Source organism: Pygocentrus nattereri, chromosome 29, assembly GCF_015220715.1.
Source record: "Pygocentrus nattereri isolate fPygNat1 chromosome 29, fPygNat1.pri, whole genome shotgun sequence".
Classification (NCBI taxonomy): domain Eukaryota; kingdom Metazoa; phylum Chordata; class Actinopteri; order Characiformes; family Serrasalmidae; genus Pygocentrus; species Pygocentrus nattereri.
This window is the reverse complement of record NC_051239.1, coordinates 16,072,162-16,094,075: the sequence shown is the minus strand read 5'-3', so window position 1 is coordinate 16,094,075 and position 21,914 is coordinate 16,072,162. Positions and strand designations below refer to the sequence as shown.

The following is a 21,914-nucleotide window of genomic DNA, read 5'->3' as shown; positions in this document are numbered from 1 at the left end:
GTAATAGTAATAATAATAATAATAATAATAATAATAATTATTATTATTTTTATTATTATTATTATTATTATTATTATTATTATTATTATTATGCTGACTGTGTGACTGAGTGAAATGGTATAGTTGGGGAAAGACCCACAGCTTCACAGTTTATCGTGATGGTGTTGTGTGTTATGCCTGTATCGTTGTCCTTGAGTTCAAATATGAGTGGTTCAGAGTTCAGTTCATGATGTCACCCTGACCAAGGAAGCTGCAGATTATTGGTGTGTTAATGGCTGTGTTATCAGCTGATACCAGTCCTACCACAGGTTGCAAATATCAGCAGATCTTATTGAAGAAACAATATATTGGTGTATCATTCAGGTGCATATATGACATATGTTGCTGCTGTCAGAGCGAAACCTTTTTTGGACATAATTTGAAAGCACTTATTGCCCTTTACATTGTGTGTGGTTCCATTGACCAAGTCTGGTTCCATTGACTTGCATTAAAAGTAAGACATTGTTTGGTCTGAAAACAGAACACCATATCAGTAGAATAAGTGGTGATTTTATGTGTGTTCATTTAGTCATTTTTTCACCTTTTTTTAAGAAAGCCCCTTATTATTTGTAGTAATCATCCAGTACGTAGGTTCTCTAGTGATGGAAGGTGACACATCTATGTAATGGCTGTGGACGTCAAAGAAAAACTCTCAAACCAAACCGATTCCTTTCACCAGTTTAAACTACAAAGTCTTTTTTTTTTAGTATTTTTCTGTTTACTCTAATATTATATGTTTAAACAGCTTAAGATTTTTCACCTGTGTCTCTCCTGCATTATGTACATGTAACTGTAATACATTTTTTACATTAACCATAACCTCAGCAACAAAAAGGGGCGCTTTTACTATTTCACTTTTTAAAAATGAAACTGAAAGGTACATTTTGTTGACCCTGATATTGGAAGTCAACCCTGTTAACTCGGATTGTCTAACAGGATATTTCTGTCCTGAAAAAGTAGGAAAACGGACATACATGCACACACGCCAGCACATAACTCCTCTCATCTGTAAATAAAGGTATTTAATGTGCTTATCTGACATTTAGGTCATCTCTCCACACTCGTACACATGCTGCTCCGCTGTCTTAACCCAATCTCTTTTGTCTGCAGGGGCACCGCACAGTTCTAGTCATGACCTTGAGATTTCGTTATAGCAAATGTGGTCTATCAGGAGTTTATAACAGCAAACCCCTCCATCCCTCAACACCAATCAAAGCAGATCTTCTGCTCTGTTCCTTTTCCTGCCTCACACACATCTTCCAGCTTCCCTCTGTTTCCCTTCATGCTCCTCATCTATGTTTTACTATTTTTTCTTGTTCTCTCTGGGAGGAAAAATTGTGGAACTGATTTAGTCTGACCAGGGTCAGCGTTGCCCTCGGAGTACTAGTGGAGTTTCGCTTTTAGGTGTTGTTTTCCCCCCCTCTCATATTTTGGAGCTGTTGCAGAGGCGCCTTCTCTGTTTGTTCAAGCGTGTTTTCTCTAGTGATTTCGCTAAAGAGAATACATGACCTGAAGGCAGAATTATTAAGGCTGTTTTTACCAGAGGCCGAGAGAGAGAGAGAGAATATGCACATGAATTTGTTCAGTGTGTTGGCAATAGAACTCTGAAATGAGAGAGAGAGAGAACGAGAGAGAGAGAGCACATGAATTTGTTCAGTGTGTTGGCAATACAACTCTGAAATGCAAGAGAGAGAGAGAGAGAGAGAGAGAGAGAGAGTGAGGAGGTAGAGGGAAAAGAATGATAGAAACCAGGTCAAAGGAGAAATGTGTTGGATGGATGGACAGAAGGAGGCGGAGAGTGGGGGATGGTGTGAGTCATGGAGCCAGGGGGAAGGCGAAGGAGCGAGAGAGCGCTCTGTGAAGAGGTGGGGGGTTGGGTGTTATGGCGCTGCTGTCATATCTGTAATCTGTTGCCTGGAAGTCCCTGTTCCTTCCAGGGAAAAAGAGCAGCAGAAATAAAGAAGGCATGAGCTGAGATTTAGTACGGAATTATAAGACTACATCAAATCAGCATGAATATTAATTACAAATGTTAAAGCTAAACTCACCAAAAAAGACTGTAAACAAAGCAGTAAACCACTCAAAGCTACTTGTTACAGTGATTTCACCACGTTTAAGGGGTGTTGGGCATGACGCAAAGCAATCAACCAAGATATGTTTTTAATAACTGCTGCTTAATACAGAATTTAGCTGATGAATATTTTTGAACATGTTTGAAAGATTTACAGCAGTTTTTAACATCAACAGAAAATGCTTTGAGGAGATGAACGTTTTAGTTCTTTAAAAGACGTAGTACACCCTTACAGCCCAGTAGCACTGAACTTGCACATTTAACATCATGCTACACTCATTACACATTCATTCACAAAATAATGAAATATTGACGGACCACAGATGTCCTGGATGCAGTTACCGTGTGAGTTCCCACTGGGGCGAATGTACACGGCAAGGGAATCGTTCTCCCTCCACGTGAGTCACGTACTAACCAGTCAAACAGTGAGAGAAAGACAGATTAAGATGTGGTATGCGTACAGTGGCTCCTCGATGCACCTGTCCAATCACTTGATCTGAGTATAACCCCCCATTGACCACACCAATATAGGGAGCGAGCTGGAGAAAAGTGCACCCGCAGGAAACTAAATAAAAATCAATGAACTAGTCCATCCTCAGGGTGAAGGATTCCCCTTGTAAAAGCACACAGTGGCGGTGTACGTGGTTAACGTTACATGTTAGTATGGTGCACATATCAAGAAAATGTGGTATCTAGGGGCAGGATCATTAGCCTGCTAACTGATGAAATGGCTGATTTTTTTCAGGTCTAAATATCAGAGCCCAGTAAACACAGAAGAAGAGACATTAAGGGCTGCGATGCCAGGCGCACTGACAATGTTAAGGGCAAGAATAATGTCAGCTGACTAACTAAAATATCTTTGGATGTTTAGCTAGTGAGCTACCTAGTTAAAACAATTGCATGCTTAGCTCGGTGATGTTAGCTAGTTGTTCATTACACAGCTAAGATACTTGATCATGTAGCCTCCTAACAAGCTAGTGAAATAGCTGGCTTATTATAGGTTAAACAAAGGGACCAGTGAACGCTGAAAAGAGAACATAGGACGCGGCAAAACAGGGAAAAAATAAACGTTACTAGGTGATCAATGCTACATAACTATTCAGTGCATAGCTAAAATATTTAGCTTATCTGTGATATGGCCACACTCTCTATGCTAAAGGCTGAACTGAGGGTTTAGGAACATTGACAGCTGGCCAGCTAACCTGATCATCACTGGACATGTAGCTAGTTAGCTAATGAGGAGAAACATTATTTACTTCTCTGCCGTTAGCTATCTGGTTAAAATACATTATCCTCTCACAGCTAAAATACTGAGATTTGTAGCTAGTTAGCCAGCAAGGAAAAACATGTACTTATTTATCTAGCACAGTTGTTCGTCACACACAGCTGAAATATTTTATGAGAGCCTGCTAATATGCTAACAGAACAGCCCATTTTTTCCAGTCTAAATAAAGTGACCAGTGCACACTGAAAACGAGATATTAACAGTCGCGACATTGTAAGCTGGAAAACAAGAAGACAGTTTGTCTGACCACCAGGGTTTCCTAAATGCGTTATGCTAATTAAGGACTCCCAGGCTAAATTACCAATGCGTACGCACATCTCTAGGGGCATCTCACTCACTTTTCTGAGTAAATATCAGTCATCTAGTACTGGCAGGCATGCAGCTGGTTACCTCAGTCCACATCTTTTACACTCCCTCCCAGCCCTCAATCGTTATCAATTAAATTCTCTTCCATACAGCACCAGCAGGGTAAATACCCAGCCGCATCTTTAGTTCCTTTGGGCCTTTGCCTTTCAATAGGACGCAGACTGTGAGGTCGTGGCCCTTGTTTTGCATCCTGATTGATTTAGGTGGTAGTGTGGCTAGTTTTAATGTGTTTGGTGCGCATGTGGTCATGTGGTGATGACCTCACAGCTGGGGCTCGAGTGACCTTGGCTGAAAGGGGATGTCAGAGAGGTCAGCTTTATACTGTGAGGCAAAAGACAGACAAATGGTACAAATGTTCTACCACAGTTTGGAACCTCGCTTTTTGTTTGGAACTGTACAGTGAGAAAAGGTGTGGAAAAATTTTGGCACGTTAGTCTTGAGTAGACCATGTTAATCCATATTTTAACGCTCCTCAATCTATAGCCTAATATGTGAAAAGGTATATGAAAGCCACATTTAACAAATAATACAATAATCCCTAAATGTAATGTAATAAAACCCTTTTCTTGTGGTGTTCTGTTTGTTTTTTGATGTATATTTGCTCACTCTGTTAGGCCTCACGGCTGGCTCTGATTATAGCCACAGCACAGTCAGGCACTTCAGCAGATCGGAATTCAGGAGAGTGACTCAAACTTCAACAGGCTATTTTCCTTTCCCATAGCCCCTCTGTATGTATTACCCAGTTATACACATAGTATATACACTATATAATGATTAACTACATGAGATAAAATTGCACAGTAAACCAGTGTTGATGTAATGGACACAGACAGGAGCTTGTGACTTTGCCAAAGCTGAGAATGAGCAGCTGTGTGCTTCATAGTTATCATTCATGAGGTGTGGAAAATTATGAAATGTTCATGTGAGGAGAAAGTAAGACGGAAACAAAGACGTATATACTTTTGGGGGGGGGATTACAGATAGGAGGCAAGGATTAATTAGTTTTTTCCTTCTACTCGTGAGATAAATCAAGTGTGCCTCTGCCTCCTGGCATTGTCATATTTAATCATAAAAATAGAAATGAATGCATCTGCCTGAATCCTGTTTTTCTTCTTCATTTAATCAGTATGATTGCAACAGTTGAATGATAGCTGGTGTTTTTTGTATTCAGACAGTGTCACCCATGCCAGATTTTCAGAAAACCATTAAGAAACACTGACACTTCTCATTTAATGTTTAGAAATGGACATGTATTAACTGGGTTTAACTATTAATAGTCAGAATGGCATGTCATTACAATTAAAACATGAAATGTTTCTAAATTATATTTTTTTTTCCTGAATGTCTAGCATGGGTAACACTTTCTGAAGTCAAAATACATATAACAGCAGTAATGCTTTTACATTTTCAGTTCATGAACACATTGGTCTAATGAAAGAGATGGATATTGTTAGAGATGTCTGTGAATGGCAGGGTAATATCTGGCAATGTGTACTTTATCCTGTGTGTTTGTTTCTTTTGTTTAGTATTTAATTACTTTAGTCCAACAGTGTGGGACCTAGTATGGAACCTTGTTGCACACCTTGAGATTATATATCAGATGTGAGTTTGCAGACTTATCAAGTACCTATAGTTACTTAACAGTTGACTGTTACCTACCGTCTGCTTTTTTTGCCCATATTTTATTTCGATTTGGGTAGTTGTCAGAATTGTCTGAAGCGTTTCTTCGGTAGGGATCATTTCAGGTCATGTTCTTATTGTTTGCTGGCCAGTGACAGTCTTCAGCAGTGCAGGGTAAATTCTCTCCAGACTAAATTGTTTCCAAAGCAAAGCAAATGGTCTCCATCTGCATGATTTCACTGTCAGACAAGTACTTGCTCATAGCTAGACTAAGCCTGATGACTGATACAGTCTGTCAATGTTTGAGATAGTAATGGTCAGTCCAGTTCTTCCTGAGTGAGTCAGTTTGAACAGCATCAACGAGCAGGTTAAGTTACTAGTGTATTAGTGTAATGTGTAACAGAAAAACCATAATATACCATTTGCACGCAGACACATAAAGGCACACAAAAAAGGAAAGAATGAGAAAATGTTTAGCGTGTTAGATTATTAGTTGTGTGTGACATTTAGCTGTTCAGATGAAGTGGTCAAAGTTGAGGTGTTCTCACGAAGACTCACGCATGTCTTCTTATAAATTTCCTCAGTGAACAGCTGAAATCTTCACTGACAAGCATGAGTACAACCCCCTCAAGACTGGGTCTAGCATGCCAAAAAGTTAAGTGTCAGTTGTATGTTGACCTTTTCAGTTTTTGACCTTTATTATACTATGCCATAGACAGTCATATTATATTGTAGAACCAGACACATCAGTATTAAATGTTGACATATATTGAAAATACATTTAAATGTGTTTTGGCTTTTTATTTGTCAGTCCAAAGCTTACTTTTAATAAAGCAGTTCATCTTGTAGTTGTGGCATGCCTGTAAATTACATGTCAGACTTCATTTTTCATTTACACAAGGTTACTCACAAGCCAAGGCTGCTGACATGTTTAGGCCTGCTTTGAGAATTATATGGAAGGAGCCATGGCTAACTCATCTGCTGCATGATTTGCAGTTCCTCCGGTCAAGTATAATGTTGATGACCATCACTGTAGTTCTGATTACACCATAAATTAAAGGATATTATGTAGGTATGTGTGCTGCTGTGGGAATGCCACTGAGGTTTATGCTCTGCACTTAAACAGACAACGTCATCCTCATTATGCATGCTTATAGCCTCATATTTACATGTTGGCATTTGAGTGAATTGGGCTGATGACTGCATTTACACCTGTGTGTGTTTTTACAAGTATGTGCAAAAACCAGGCTGTTGGAATGTTTGCCACTGTTTCTTTAAAAGGAAATGGCATTGAAACCTAATGCACACACAGCAAACAATTAGAGGTCAAAACACCCTCAGTACTGCAGTTGTGCTGTTGTGGACGTGTTCCTGAAATACCCAGACAGGAATAAATATTTAAACAGATGGAATAATCGTCTTTTTTTAGCATCACATGTATGGTTTCCATGCACCCCTGTTATAGTAAGCGTCACAGAGTGGAATTATTCATTAGCATTTTTATCTTCTAGTCAAAAGAGCAATTAAGTACAACTCATTCATTTTCAGGATAATATTTCTCATTAGATATTAGTTGAAGAAGTCAATGCTGTGGGTCTGAAATGATGTGTAGCTGTCAATAAGTAATTACTGAGAAAAGGAAATGGACATAAAGGAAGAAAATTAGAAAAGAATCTGCTGTTCTCATAACAATGGACTTGACCAGCCTAGAGTCCAGACCGCAGCATTATTTAATGTGTTAAGGGTTTGTTGGATTGTGAGAAGCAGAAAAGACTGAACTTTGAAGATGTGGAAAAATAGACATGCAGATCTACCTGCATGTTTCCCAACAAGTGATTTTGTAATAATAAGTGACCGGTAATAATAATAAATGTATTGTATGTACTTTATGCTTTAGGCTGCCTTCATTATAAATTAAAAGTATAAGCAGTTTTAGGAATTAGTCAGGTCCAGCTTATTTAAACATTGTCCAGCTAATAAGGGAAAAGTACATTCCTAAGGCAGACGTGAAAATGCAGGTTGCCTTACTTAAGCTAACTGGCGGTATATTCTTGGAGTGTGTGTAAGGAAGAGTGGATTTCCCTCGTTATAATTACAACAGTTTGAAAACAAGGATTGCAGCATTGAAGCAGAAATAGACGGCTAGCGTTGACTTTGACTTGGATTTGCAAACTTGTGTTGATGTGAAGTCGTGAGCCTTGGTGTTTGAAGTGTGCGCGAGTATGATGCAAGAACTTTTTCCACTGCGTATATTCCCAAGACACCAAGCCTTTATGTACTGCCGAGCATCCCTGCCCACCGTTCCCTGGGACTGGGTTTCCCTGACTGATAGTGGGGATTGTGAAGGAAAACAGATGGAGATAAGGATAAAGATAGAGGTGTAGCGTGTCAAGGGAAGCGAAGGCTTAAAAGTTGAGAGGGCGAATGGATGAAGAGGAATGCAGCCTGATGCTTTAGAGTGAAAGCACTCAACAGGGGGACTCTGAGATAATAGGAGGATATATAATACAGGAGGAGATGAATGTGATATTTGCCCATAGTTATAGGTAATATAATATGCAGTTATGTATGCATGTTACGTAATAACCTCAAATGATTGAGGACGTGGCATTGTGTAGGGTCGCATGAAGCGCTTGAACAGTAATTAGCCTTCAAAATAGCAGCATGTTGGGTTGCTGTGATAAATGGTCTGCATTTTATTCAGTTTACTCTACGTGTAACTCTATACAGACAAATGTAATTTATCTGTGATGCTTTTAGATCTAGTCCCAAGTTGTACAGTACACAACTGTGAACGAGACGTTAGTGATGATTACAGGCGCAAAAGGCCACACAATAAAAAGGAGTTTAACTCAATAATAACAAACCCTGCCTTTCAATATATTTTATTGGAAAAGGACAATAAAGAAATGGGGGACAATATGATGACATTCAGTGTATTGTGATAAATTGTCATATTACAGCACAATATGCTTTTCTGAGCATGTCGTGGTTATGGACAGTACTTAAAGAGCACTGACCAGCTGCATGTTTAATTGCAAAGGGAGTATAAATAGCCCTGTTTAATTGGATTTTGTGCAGTGCAATATGTGAAACGTTAATCACTGCACTTACATTAATCACAGTTTTTACTAGAATTGTTAAATGTTGGACTACTGCTGCATTTTGTCTGTTCTGTTTCACCTGTTCTACAGATGCATATTATAATATAATGTGAAAGTGTCCTAAAGTACTGTGGTGATGGTTTTGCCATATCGCAACCCCTGTATATAAATAAAAATCTGTCAATAAAATAAATACAAACGCTGTGTAGCATATAAAGTATCTGAGTGTAGGACAGCAGTAGGAGAACTTAAAATGCACATATCATGTAAATATCCTTTTTATTGAGAAGCTATATGTTAGTTTAGATGTGTTTAATTAAAATCAAGCACTTGAGTTTTATTAATCGTGACAGATCTAATGAAAGGAAAATCAAAGAAGATACTTAAGAAATACATGAGGAATGGAGGGATGATTGGAGACTAATGATTTGTGAGAGGCTAAGGGCTCTAAGCAGGGCTGATTTGGTCCCAGGAGCCTGATGCCTGTTTGTTCTCTCTCCTCTGCTGTATATGCACAGCTATGGTAGTGCTGTGGTGCCATTGTGGAGCACATTTACTCACATACTGATGGATCATGGATTATGCTTGTTTTGTGTATTCATGCACTTATGTGTGCGTGTGAGTGGTTCACACTCAGCAGGCTTGTGTTTGTATTTGTCATTCAGGGTAACCCGACTTTGCTTCATTGTTGGTTTCCCATTTATCACCACCTGTGTTTCTCACTCATAACCACTCGCATACACATACAGTGCACATGCACACGCCATCTGTGTCAGCTCCGTGCCATCCAAACAACCATCATGAGGTGTGTGTGTGTGTGTGTGTGGGGGGGGGGGGGTGGGGTGTTTCCATGACAACTGGGAATAGCCCTCTCTCTTGCATTCACTCACTCACAGGTACCCGTGTACCCCGGCTGCTGCTGTTGACATTTATAGTTACATTAGGTGGAAAACGCACCAGATATTTGCGGTTTGTGAAATGGACGAGACCGATACTGGACTGGAAGATGGGCAACTAAAAAAAGGCCTCCATGTTGGTGTAGTTAGCAAGGTAGCTAACTCGCTAACCTTGGGAAGTGAACAAAATTATAAGTAATATTGCAGCATGATTTCTAGCAAAAAATGTACAATTTAGATAAACTGTAGTGCCGCTGCTGTCAGCCAACCAGCTAACATAACACTTAGCAAGCAGCGCAGTGGTGCACGCTGATCTGTAACACAAAAGTGTATGTAACTGATGAGGTTTGTGACAGTGGGGTGACTTGCAGGTGTGGTTATCGATTGAGCTAAGCAGTTACCATAAACACTAAAAACACAAAGGTGAACATAATTTATATGTATATATATGTGTGTGTGTGTGTGTGTGTGTGTGTGTGTGTGTGTATATATGTATATATATATATATATATATATATATACATACATACATACATACACACACACACACACACACACACACACACACACACACACACACACACACACACACACAGTATATGAAACTGGCATGGTTGGTGACACTATGGTGACTTGTGTACATCTGCAGTTAGCCAACAAGTTAACATTACAGTTAACAAGCTTATTTCTAGACCTTTACAGCTCAACCGAGCCAGAGCATTATTGGTCGAAATTCATGTGTCAGAGTTTACAAAGTTGGGTTTGATTTGAAATGTTGCACACAAAATCTATTCACCTTTGACATTTGGGAAAGAAATTTGGCATTGCTACAAATTCCTTTGAAAGTCATTTCTCAGGCAAATGCTAGTGTGGCTTGGTTTTCTTTATGGTTTCATTAGCCCACATTATAGCTAAATGACGTGCATTCATAGATAGCAAATGGTCTTATTAATTCATATAAATGTTATTTTTCTTAACTGACCTAACCAGGTGTGTGGTTTTTTTTTGTTTGTTTGTTTGTTTTTTCTCTGAAACAGAACAGTCAGATGGTGGAGCTGCAGAGGTCTCGACTCCGTGATGACATTAAAGAGTACAAGTTCCGTGAGGCTCGTCTGCTGCAGGACTACAGTGAGCTGGAGGAGGAAAACATCACCCTTCAGAAACACGTGTCTGTGCTCAAACAGAGTCAGGTAATATAGCCCATTACTCACCAGAAGGGATGTGAGTACAGTTTTGGCTGGAGGAACAGTTTACACTTTAGTGGGATATGGAAAGGATTGTTATGTTTAAAATAGCCTGAGAGCCAAAAAAGCTGTCCATACATTCTTTGTTGAATACTATTATCATTGGTTATAAACAATTATACCTTTCCAAAATCAGTGCATTTACATTGCCTCCTTCTGATCAAAGCATCATTACGTTATATTGCTGAATCTTACACCTGTAATCACAGTTGAAATGTTCCCATGCTCAAACAGAGCCAGATAATATCACTGATTACTCACTATTTGAAATGTGCATCTCTGCATCTCATGTCATTTCGATTAGATTTGAACTGTTGAATGCAATAATTTATATGACAATTATCATCAGCTAAAATTTAATCATCATGGCCCTGAGGTTCAGCAGGCAGGCATTGATGAATTGGCCATCACCCTACAAAAATATGCCTCTATGCCCAAACATGTCAGCAATCTTAGTTAATTACATGAGTCAAGTACCTGCCAGTAAACAGTCCCAAACCAAAAACACGATGGTATTGGCTACCTTTAAAACAAAAAGAAAACTGTTAAACTTCACAATTTGCCATTCCAAAAGTTTACAACTGAAGCCGTATGTTGAAGACACATCAACTAGGTTTAGTTCCACAGTTAATGCTGGCATTTACTTGTTCTTGCAGTTCCACTTCATGCTAGACAGTGACGTCTGAATTGTGGCCTTGAATAAATAGAATTGCTCGCCTGTGTAAACTTATTTTCATTTCAGTTCCGCAGTAGAAAAAACTCTATAAACCAACACTCCCATTCACGTTGCTGTTTGCCGTTTTTAGGTGGAATTTGAGGGCCTGAAGCATGAGATTCGTCGCCTGGAGGAGGACACGCAGTTCCTGAACAGCCAATTGGAGGACGCCATCCGTCTAAAGGAGATTGCAGAGAGGCAGCTGGGAGAAGCTCTGGAGACCATCAAGACTGAGAGAGAGCAGAAGGCAAGAACTTCAGCAGAATCGTACATACACAACACATACCATGCTCCCAAATAGAGTGAATCGCATTACATGATGGATGGGGATAAATTCATTATCCTAATTATTCTGTTAAGAGAATGGCAGAATGGCAGAGACAAATTTCTGATTACAGATCATGCAATGTGTATGAATCTAACCATAAAATGCTTTAAGTCATGATAATTAGGGTCCAGTCTTGCTTAAGTGCAATGTAAGAGATGTTATTTATACTATCATTCAAAAGTTTGCATTCATTAATATTTGAAATGAACGATAAAGCTAATTTGTGAAACATCCATGTATAAAATGAAAATTGGAAGCTAGAAAAAAAACAAATATTAGATGTGTCCAGAATGATGAGCTGTTGAAGATTCCATGATCACTGAAAAAGACGTAGAACATTGAGAATAAAGTTAATGAAGTTAACATCCAGTTAACAGAATTAACATCTGTAATGCATCGTATTGGGGGAAAAAAGTGGTTGACAGGAAGTCATTCCTAATAGATAATTACAGTATATTATTTGTTAATGATTGTTCTTGTTCCCGAAAGCTTGAAATATTAAATAAAATCTAAAAATAAAACGAATCAGTTATTATTATGAGAACAGTAGAATGTGAGTTTTAAGGTTAGTGTTTTTTTAAGTAGATTGTTTACATTTATTTAGAGTTTCTACTGTATATTTTTTGTTGATGAGCACTGCTTAACTCAATTGTTCATACAGGCGGCCTTGAGGAAGGAGTTGATCCACTACATGAGCATTGGGGACTCCATGTACCACAATCCTCTGAACATCTCTCTGGACGGGCTGAAGTTCAGTGACGACGCAGCGACCGAGCCCAACAACGACGACCCCATCCATGGCTATGAGAACGGCTTCGACAAGATCACCAATAGCGACGACAACCGCATCTCCACACCCAAAAAGAGTGAGCTGTTTCACCCCGCCCCCAGCCTCGTAGACGACCTGCTGAGCGAACTCAACATCTCAGAAATCCAAAAGCTCAAACAACAACTTGTGCAGGTAATGCCAACATTGGCCGGTCACCAAAACCAGCATTGCACCATACATGTTCTATTCTAGAGCAGGTAATACCTGAAGTTGGCCTGTCATCAAAAGGCAATATTGTACCATACAGGCTCTGTTCTTCTGCAGGCAGTAGGCAATGTTGGCCTGTCATCAGGAGGCAATATTGCACCAGAGGTAATCTATCCAACAACAGTTTTGTGCAGATTTGTCTTGCTGCATTGTTTCTGTCTTTATGAAAGCACTAGTAGCTTTGCACGTTAGTTTTCTCTGTTTAGAATTTGTGTTGTCTGATGCATATTTTCAACTGCTGCATGTTTACCAAAAATAGAGACTGCACATTTCCTCATTTTGTCAAAAGGCGATTCTAAAAACAGAACACATCATCTTATTTCAGTGGGATGTAAGTGGTCGTTGTGAAGTAGCAAGCAGAGAAGCTTTTTATTTCAACATAAGTGACTAAGGCTAATATAAACATCACTCAGCAGCGTTGTTGTGACAGTCATGAAGATCAGAACTCCTCTTAATGTTCCGTGTCCCACCTAAAATGAACCCATAGAGCTCATCTTTACTCAGTAATGTGTCGTCCCTGTTACAAATGCTCTGTTTTGATTGGCTGACAGATGCCCTCATTTAATCCTATTAGAAGAATGATCCTAGCTCCCCAGGACCGTCCACTTTTGGCACAGTGAACCATCAGCCCTGCCATCTGTCAGGAAATCAGCCCATGAACTTTGACTTGCAAGGGCCATCTCTATGGAAACCAGGGTGCGCTGTGTGCTGTTTGGCAGGTCTCTGTTTGCGAGGGGGTGTGCTGCTCTTACGTCTGAAAGAATGCTTTAAAGGCATTTTAAGGACGTTTCTCTCTTTGTCCAAGCACCACGAACCACTGCCTGCCAGTTCGGCAGCATCATCAGCACCGGGGTAATCTGAATCTCGTCTTTCAGTTGCCCTCAAAAAGCCCTTTCTCAAAGAGCTATCGATCCAGCATTAGCCAATCAATGCTAGGTTTCGTCACAGAGCATCCAAGGCTATTCTAGTCAGCATCGCTGCCTCTGAGGGTGTGCAACAGCACAGTCAGGGAGGAGGTGTCCTGAGATGTTGCCTGACTTGCCTCATGCATATTTGGGTCACGTCAGTGAATATTAGTGTAATGTGGAAGAAGAGCTGCGTTTGAGTGGTCTTTAATTGGCCTGTAGTGCCATTAAATATCACATCAAATACTAAGAGATGACATTAAATGTGATGTTGGAACATTTGTTGGCATTACAGTTTTTAAAGTTGGGAAGCGCTCTTTGGCAAAATGTGATGCCATACAGCAACTTGTAATATATTTTTAGGTTCATTCTGCAAAAACCTTAATTAAATCCAGGCTTATGATGTCTCTTGTCAAGGGATCGTATTTCCCCCTTGTTGAATTATGAATGAAGGTGAGTGAGGATTTTGCGACTCAGGAATAAAACATGACCTGTTCTAAAATAACACCATGCTGAGCTCTGATACGGTAACTCAAGACTCCAACTCAAGACTGTGTGTGTGAGGAGAGAAGTAAAATAGATTTTTAAAGCTAAAAGAATTGTATATTAAATCAAGACTCAAAAACTGTATCTAAATTAACTAAAATCAAATATAAGCACCTGCTGTACAGGATCTGGTTGTAGCTGGAGACAACCTTGCCAACAATGACTGTGGATACATTGAGTCTCAAAATTAATGTCTCAAAATCAGTAGACCTCTGAAACTCAGACTGATGACATATGAAATGCTGCCTACACAAACGTTTTGACACATTTTCTGTTTAATTTTTTTCCAATTTATTAAACTCCTCAAATAAATAGAAAGTGGGCATTATTTTCACTTAGAAAATGAAACATCATTTGGCTGGTGGTGTTTAAACGTTTGCATATGACTATATTAAGCACAGGTTTGTGTTCTATTTTCTCTAATATTGTGACCGTGCAGTGACTTTTTTCAGATAAATTATATTAACCAACAATATCATAGCATGTTTTTACTCCTCCACCTCCACCTCTTCTTTGGTCTGCTGTACTACCAGGATTTCGTCCCCTCTCCTCCAATGCTGATGTTGCAGGCGGCGAGTAGTCCTCCATGATTGTAGACTAGGGGCAGTCGTGGGCTGGAGGTTAGGGAACCAGCCTTGTAACTGGAAGTTCACCGGTTCGATCCCCAGAGTCGACAGCACATGACTGAGGTGTCCTTGAGCAAGACACCTAACCCCCAACTGCTCCCCGGGCGCTGCAGATTGGGCTGCCCACCGCTCCGGGCAAGTGTGCTCACTGCCCCCTAGTCTGTGTGTCTGCTCACTAGAGTGCATGTGGTGTTTCACTTCACGGATGGGTAAAATGCGGAGGTGAAAATTTCCTTTTGTGGGACTAATAAGGGTCCATTAATCTTAATCTAGAATCTAGGTTTTATATCATGCTCGTTTAGGACCACCTGTTTTTTACATTCCAGTTAAATCCTAATGGATGAAATCATGTCCTGTCCAGTTATTTCAGACATACATAAGTTTTGCATGTATTTTACCTTTATAAGCTGTTCATAAGCTATATTATATTCCTTGCTTCTGCTGTGTTGATCAACGGCACTATTTTGTATTAAGAGGTTGATATTTCCCTGAACTATTTCATGTTGACACAGATCACCATATATCTATATATCATAAATTACTATAGATCAGCCTACATTTGTGTGGTTTTACTTCCAATATCAGATTGGTTAGATAAGCCCTACTGAGCTTTTGGAAGTGTTATTAGAGTGGAAAAGCAATTAAACATCACAGTGTTGAAAATTTGCCACTACAACAGCCCTAGGCAGAGCTAGGCCCTAACACAAACAAGCCCTTACAAAGATCCGCTAATAGGCTAAACTCCATAGTTTTCTTCAGTCAACCCTAAAGTGAGAGCTTTTGAGTACACTGGCACAGAGTTTTCTTAGTTTTCATAAAATGATCCAGTTCCTCTCAAATAAAATTGGTCATTAAATGTCATCAAGCTGTTTCCTACTCCTGATGAACATATGGATAGTGTTTCTCTAGAACATCCTTTCAACAGAATGTAAAAAAATGGGGCTGTATTTGATTGTGTCTTCTTTTAATCTGTTAGGTGGAGAGAGAGAAGGTGACGCTGCTGTCCACGCTGCAGGATTCACAGAAGCAGCTGGAGCAGGCTAATGGCGCTCTGTCAGAAGAGCATGAGAAGGTCAGCCGCCTCACTGAGAACCTCAATGCCATGCGCAAGCTCCAGGTCAGCAAGGAGCGCCAGTCAGCCCTGGACAATGAGAAGGAGCGCGACAGCAACGAGGATGGAGACTACTATGAGGTGGACATCAACGGCCCTGAAATCCTGGAGTGCAAGTACAAGGTGAGAACATGACATCAGAGGTTACTTTAGGCTTACATTACTATAATTGTCTGTTTTTAATTCTTGTTTTGTCTTTTTTGTGCTTTATTGCAGTAAAATGATTAGTGTAATTAATTCTAATAACAGTAACCGTTTATTTGGCCTGTTCACTGTAGATGCTTTTAACTTGCATTTGACTAAATGCAATTCATTGTATTCATTGAATTAATTGAAATTCTATTGAATTCAGCTGTAACTTAACACTCACTCTAACCCTAAACGTAACGTTAAGTATCATCATCGTAGTAGAACCAGTTTATATGTTTACGTGCAACAAATTTGATTCTGTATTATTTTTAAAAATATTAAAAATTGGCTCAATAGTTATATGTATTATTCTATTGTCTGTTATTTTGAAACTTCAGGTTGCCGTGTCAGAGGCTGGTCACCTGAAGGAGGAACTGAAGACTTTGAAAGCAGAGTATTCCACCTGTCAGTCGCAGTATGAAGAAGACCGCACTCGTCTAGAGAGCCAGGTGGCCTCCCTGCGCTCACAGCTAAGCGCCCTGGAGCACAGCAGCCGGGCAGAACGGGAGCAGCTGACACGGCTGGAAAAGGAGCTGCGCCAGGCCAGTGAAGTGGCTGGCGAGTCGCAGGGCAGCCTCAGTGTGGCCCAAGACGAGCTGGCCACCTTCAGTGAGGAGCTAGCCAACCTCTACCATCATGTCTGCATGTGTAACAACGAGACACCCAACCGCGTTATGCTAGATTTCTACCGCGAGGGCAAAGCAAACCCAACCGGCCGGAGCAGCCCTGAAGGTCGTGGACGTCGCTCACCTATCCTGCTCACCCGTGGCCTCTTCCCCACACCTGAAGGAGAGGCCTCATCTCCATCCTCCTCCTCCCTGCCATCCCCAGTGGCTGACCCACGCAAGGAGCCAATGAACATCTACAACCTGGTGGCCATCATACGTGACCAGATCCGGCACCTGCAACTGGCTGTTGACCGCACCACCGAGCTGTCCCGCCAGCGCGTGGCCTCCATGGAGCTGGGCCCTGGAGGTGACCGGGACCAGGAGGCCAGTCTGGAGGAGATCCTCAAGCTCAAGTCCCTCCTCAGCACCAAGAGGGAGCAGATTGCCACCCTGCGAACCGTCCTCAAGGCCAATAAGCAGGTCAGTGTTGAAAGAATAAAAAAGCTAAATTGCCCAAACTGGCACTTTAAATTTTTAAATGAAAATTTGCCTATTTAACATGAACATTAATTAAATACTGTTTAACAGTTCGTGTTTTTTTATCACAATGAGTGCTGCATATTTATGCTTATACAACATTTTGGTAAAGCTGTGCACTTACCTGCTTCATGCTATTTACATCATAAATGCAACACACATCTGCCAAAATGAAAAGAATGAATTGGTCAATTGCTCTTTGGATAGTTAGTTATGGTGATGTGCTAATTAATAAAGATAGAACCATTAACATGATGTAAATAATATGAGCGGTGAATGTTTAAACAGCAAGAAATCTTCAGTCTGACCATCTACCAGTACTTGTGTGGTCCTGTACCGACACCACAGCTTGTACTTGTTAGGAGAGTAAATTAGAAAAGAAAAACATAAAGTAGTAAAATGTGGAGCACCTGTTGGGGCAGATGTAGTCTGGTCAGCAGACATCACAGGATCACAGCGTCTCTGTTGCTGACAGCTGACCCCGTCGTTCTTTGTGTTGTATAAAGATGAAAGCTTGAAAGAACTTCCAGGCCAGGGTAGGTGGCTGGGTGTCTGTGTCTTCAGCTCTTTGAAGGTGCTCTGTGACCTCCCACCGTTCCAACACACAATGAACGTGCATTGTCTAGAGCACTCATAAAAAGAAAGTTAAAGCTACGTAGACACCATAACGTAGTCTGAACCTTGGTGAAACTATCAGTGCTAACATTTTTGTCAGCAGTGTTCATGTTGATGCCTATTAAAGCAGTGGTTGCCAGTTATAGCATAATGGTTTTTTTTGTTTGTTTTTATATATATATATAGTTTTGTTTTTCTTTATTCTCTACTCTATATTTATTATAGGCTCAAACATTTTTTTCATTATCTTTGTACAGTTTCTGTTTTTGTTACTTTTAACAGATTGACAGATAACCTGGGTATCTCGTTTAGGTATCTTTTCATTTTTGCCATAACAGTACATTCTGTCCATTTCTTCCATTCTTCAGACTGCTGAGGTAGCACTGGCCAATCTTAAGAGCAAGTATGAGAACGAGAAGGCCATGGTGACGGAGACCATGATGAAGCTACGCAATGAGCTCAAAGCCCTGAAGGAGGATGCTGCCACCTTCTCCTCCCTCAGAGCCATGTTTGCCACCCGGTATGGAACACACTTACTCACATTCACAACCGCACTCACACTGACATATACGGACTCACATATTGTACAAGGAAGTCCTGGACTAAAACCAATTAAACAGGACTAATTAGGTTCTCCTTTAAAAGGAACATGTGGTGTGTTCTTTAATTAGAAAAGAACACACAAATAAATGGTGTATATCAGGATGGTAACGTTTATCGTTATCTCATTTATTGCATCAATTTAGCAAAAGAACGCACAAGCTTGCGCCGATTTGTGACCAAATCGTACTTTAATGTTATTTGTCATAACATACGACCTCAAGTGTTACTTTCATATAAAAACACAGATCAAATGAAAAGCAAAGAAGCCCTGAACATCACATTGCTTTAAAAAACATCAATTCCTTCCACCACAAAGCTTCACACTAGTAAATTTGAGCCAAAAACTGTAACATTATCTGGTTCACCTCAGATTTTTTATTACTTGCCAGATTAACTTGAATGTTGTTTCGCTCCAGCTAGTCGGTAAAACATTCACAGCTGATCTTGTTTGCCTAACTGTATTCGTTTCTGTGTTAGTTCAGTGAAAAACTAATAGTTGTGTGGCCAGTAATAGTAACAATAATATAGCAACTTTCATTCATAGAATACAGCTAAAAAAGTAGGCAAAGTAGAAGCAAGTAACTAAAACTGGGGCCGAAGTTAATCCACAATCAAGGAGCATCACAAAGCAGGCCATATGGTAAAGGATATGACCGTGTAACATGTAAACACAAAGGGCTGGGTATCCGGGGACAGATTAAGATTAGATAGTAAACTAAAAAGGATTTTCAGTGGAAAAACCCCCACTGTCAGGACTATTTACCCCAAGACTAGGGCTTATCCGGGTCCGGACGCAACTGAAGAGTGTTTGTTTTGCTTTAGATATGGGTCATTTGGATGTCGGTCCAGGGAATAGGATGAAGAAATTTTCAACTGACCTTGAAAGTTCTTCTGTTATGCTTGAGTGGACTTATGAGTATTTTTTTTTCTAGTGCCAGAGCTCATTTAATTTTGGAATAGCAGAATATTAAAACAGTTGGAAGTAAGCACACTGTTATAGAAAATATTAACCATATACGTGAACTACTTAAAGGCCTGTATGTTGGAATACACTTCAGTTCCCTCACTCTCATAACTACTTAACGTTCTCTTCTCATAGTGACTAGGGCTGGCTCATACCGATAAAATTCCATATCATGATATTTTCCAAATTTATCAGTATCAGATGATACTTAAGTTAGCATTAAAATAGTTAATTTGTTGGCATTTGCAAATTAATTTGGCATTAATAAATTTAATGACCCATTTTTCCTGAGTAACACGTTATAACCTGTTTTGATTGGACTGTTTTGTTCTGTTTTCTTTTTTTTTTCTTTTTTTTTTTTTTAAATGATGACAAAGAAAGCCTTACACAGTATTGTAAATGTTAATCAGACAGAAAGCACATTTCCTTAAAGGAAGCTTACCATTTATTTATTATAACAGTTCTTTCAAAACACTCTTAAGCAGCCAGTAAACAGCATGCATGCAGTTAATTGTCCGAGTCTGGATGCCATCAGTAAAGAGCAATATAGAATAAAATAAATAAAATCCGCTTAGAACAGGGACTTCTTTGTTCTGGATATAATGCTCATTATCTATAGTTGCTATCTCACCAAGCCCTAGTATTAACTGAAAATTTCGTAGTCGTTAAGTATTAAGATTAATAACTGAATAATATGTATGCGGATTAAAGGGTTAAGAATGCCACAGTACAGCTATGTTATCTGTATTATGTTCTGACGTCTATCCAGATTGGAGATATATGTGGAAATGCATTCATTTGTTTGTCTTACCAAATGAACCTTTTGAAACGTTGCCCTTGTATTTACCAAATGTAGTCCAAGCATCTAACTATAATCCTTCTGATAGCCTGAAATTGTGTTCCTACATTCAGTGGGCAGTACTATATATTGAATTTGTGTTGTTTGGCTGTGTCTTACTCATGAAGATGGCTCTGCTATCCTCTCTGCACAACTCTCTGAAGCAATCTGTCTAGTAATTCTATATCTGTATCCGATCATAAAGGCTGTTTGCAGCTGTCTTGTAACTTTATATCCATGAGCTGCAGCCAGTCCATTAACTTCCCTTACTTGTTGTTTGATTAAAGAGCTGAGTGTTTGGAAGGAGTACTAGCATATACCAGTAGTGGTCAACACCAATATTTTTCTAGCAAAGAGAAGCGAGTAAGAGCATTTATTACATTTATAATTGACTTAGAGGTTTTGATTAAGAAAGTGGTATCAGTGCTTCACTTCATGTAGATTCCCCCCCAGTATTTCTACACATTAACAGAGCTGTGCTGGTTGAATGCACTCTGTGCTTCAGGCAGATATCATGTCTGTACAAAATACCACCTCTGTGGCATGATATACATTTTAGGGCGTCCTCAGAACACACATCAGGTTTCAGACTTGGGTCTTGGGGGAAAAGTAAGAGTAAAAACATGTCTCTGCTCTCGTTCATCAGGAAAAATGGGTTGTTTCAAATGGCCTCAGGTAAAATGGCTTTATAGAAGAAGGTGCAAAGGGCTCAGCTAAGCAGCCACAAACTCCCAGACGGTGAAGTCTGTGTAACATTCGATATTCCGTTCTGTCTTGCTAGATTAATTAGTTTTATGGTCAAATTAAAGATCACTATATACTACAACTAAAGCTATTACTGAAATGCGCGTTAACTTCTTTTATATTACAAAGATTGAGACTCATTTTCCACTTCAGTGCATGGGATGATCTGAAAATGAAAGAAAGTAAAAGGAAAGCAAAGTCCTGTTTAAGCATTTGCCACAGTTACTTTCCACAAGGTTACAAGAATAAGTGGACTCTGTTAATGTCACAGGGCTAGTTTGATTAGTGATAATAGTTTTGGTATGAGCTAATGTTATGTGATGAATGATGGCAGGATGGTATGTTATCTCCAGACACAGTTACCTATTTGAATGCTGTTGTTATGACAACCGCCATCCTAAGACAGTGCACAGAATCTGATATTGCTTTGAACCGCAAAGCCACAGTAGCTGCTATTGTTAACCATTATCAGTCTGATAATGCTTGTGAGAGAGAGAGAGAGAGAGAGCTCTTTCCTGGAGTGCTGTGTGTTATCAGTTAAGCAGACGAGGACTGAAGTATACAATCAATACAGGAAGGAAGTGTCTATTTTCGTGAGAGCTAAGGTACACACACATACCCAACTACATTCTTACGTAGGCTTCAAGTAGGCCATAAGTTAGCTTATAAGGCTACATGACTGCCTATGTAAGCTTTACCTTATTTAAGGGCCAGAGTAAATTCACATACAGTCATATGCAAATGTTTGGGTGCCCCTGTTCAAATTACATGTTTTGTTGGTTTTCGAACTAAAAATAGGTTAACACATCCTCTACACCCACTTTTGCACATTTTAATGCACAATTACTGTTAATTTGCTGAATTTAACATACTGGGGGGGTGTGGCCTGTGCAAATGTAATGGGACATTTAATATTTTATGTTT

At 39.7% G+C, this 21,914-nt stretch overlaps 1 protein-coding gene across 2 annotated transcripts in view; it reads left to right on the top strand.

Moving 5' to 3' along the window:
* Nucleotides 1–21,914, top strand: part of zgc:171572 (protein bicaudal D homolog 2) — a 72,468-nt gene that overhangs the window by 37,287 nt on the left and 13,267 nt on the right. For both annotated transcript variants that reach the window (XM_017722354.2, XM_017722353.2), the window contains exons 3-8: nucleotides 10,419–10,571; nucleotides 11,432–11,587; nucleotides 12,330–12,629; nucleotides 15,758–16,015; nucleotides 16,420–17,169; nucleotides 18,210–18,361. In XM_017722354.2, the coding sequence (XP_017577843.1) occupies nucleotides 10,419–10,571; nucleotides 11,432–11,587; nucleotides 12,330–12,629; nucleotides 15,758–16,015; nucleotides 16,420–17,169; nucleotides 18,210–18,361 (1,769 nt within the window). The remainder of the gene's footprint in view (nucleotides 1–10,418; nucleotides 10,572–11,431; nucleotides 11,588–12,329; nucleotides 12,630–15,757; nucleotides 16,016–16,419; nucleotides 17,170–18,209; nucleotides 18,362–21,914) is intronic.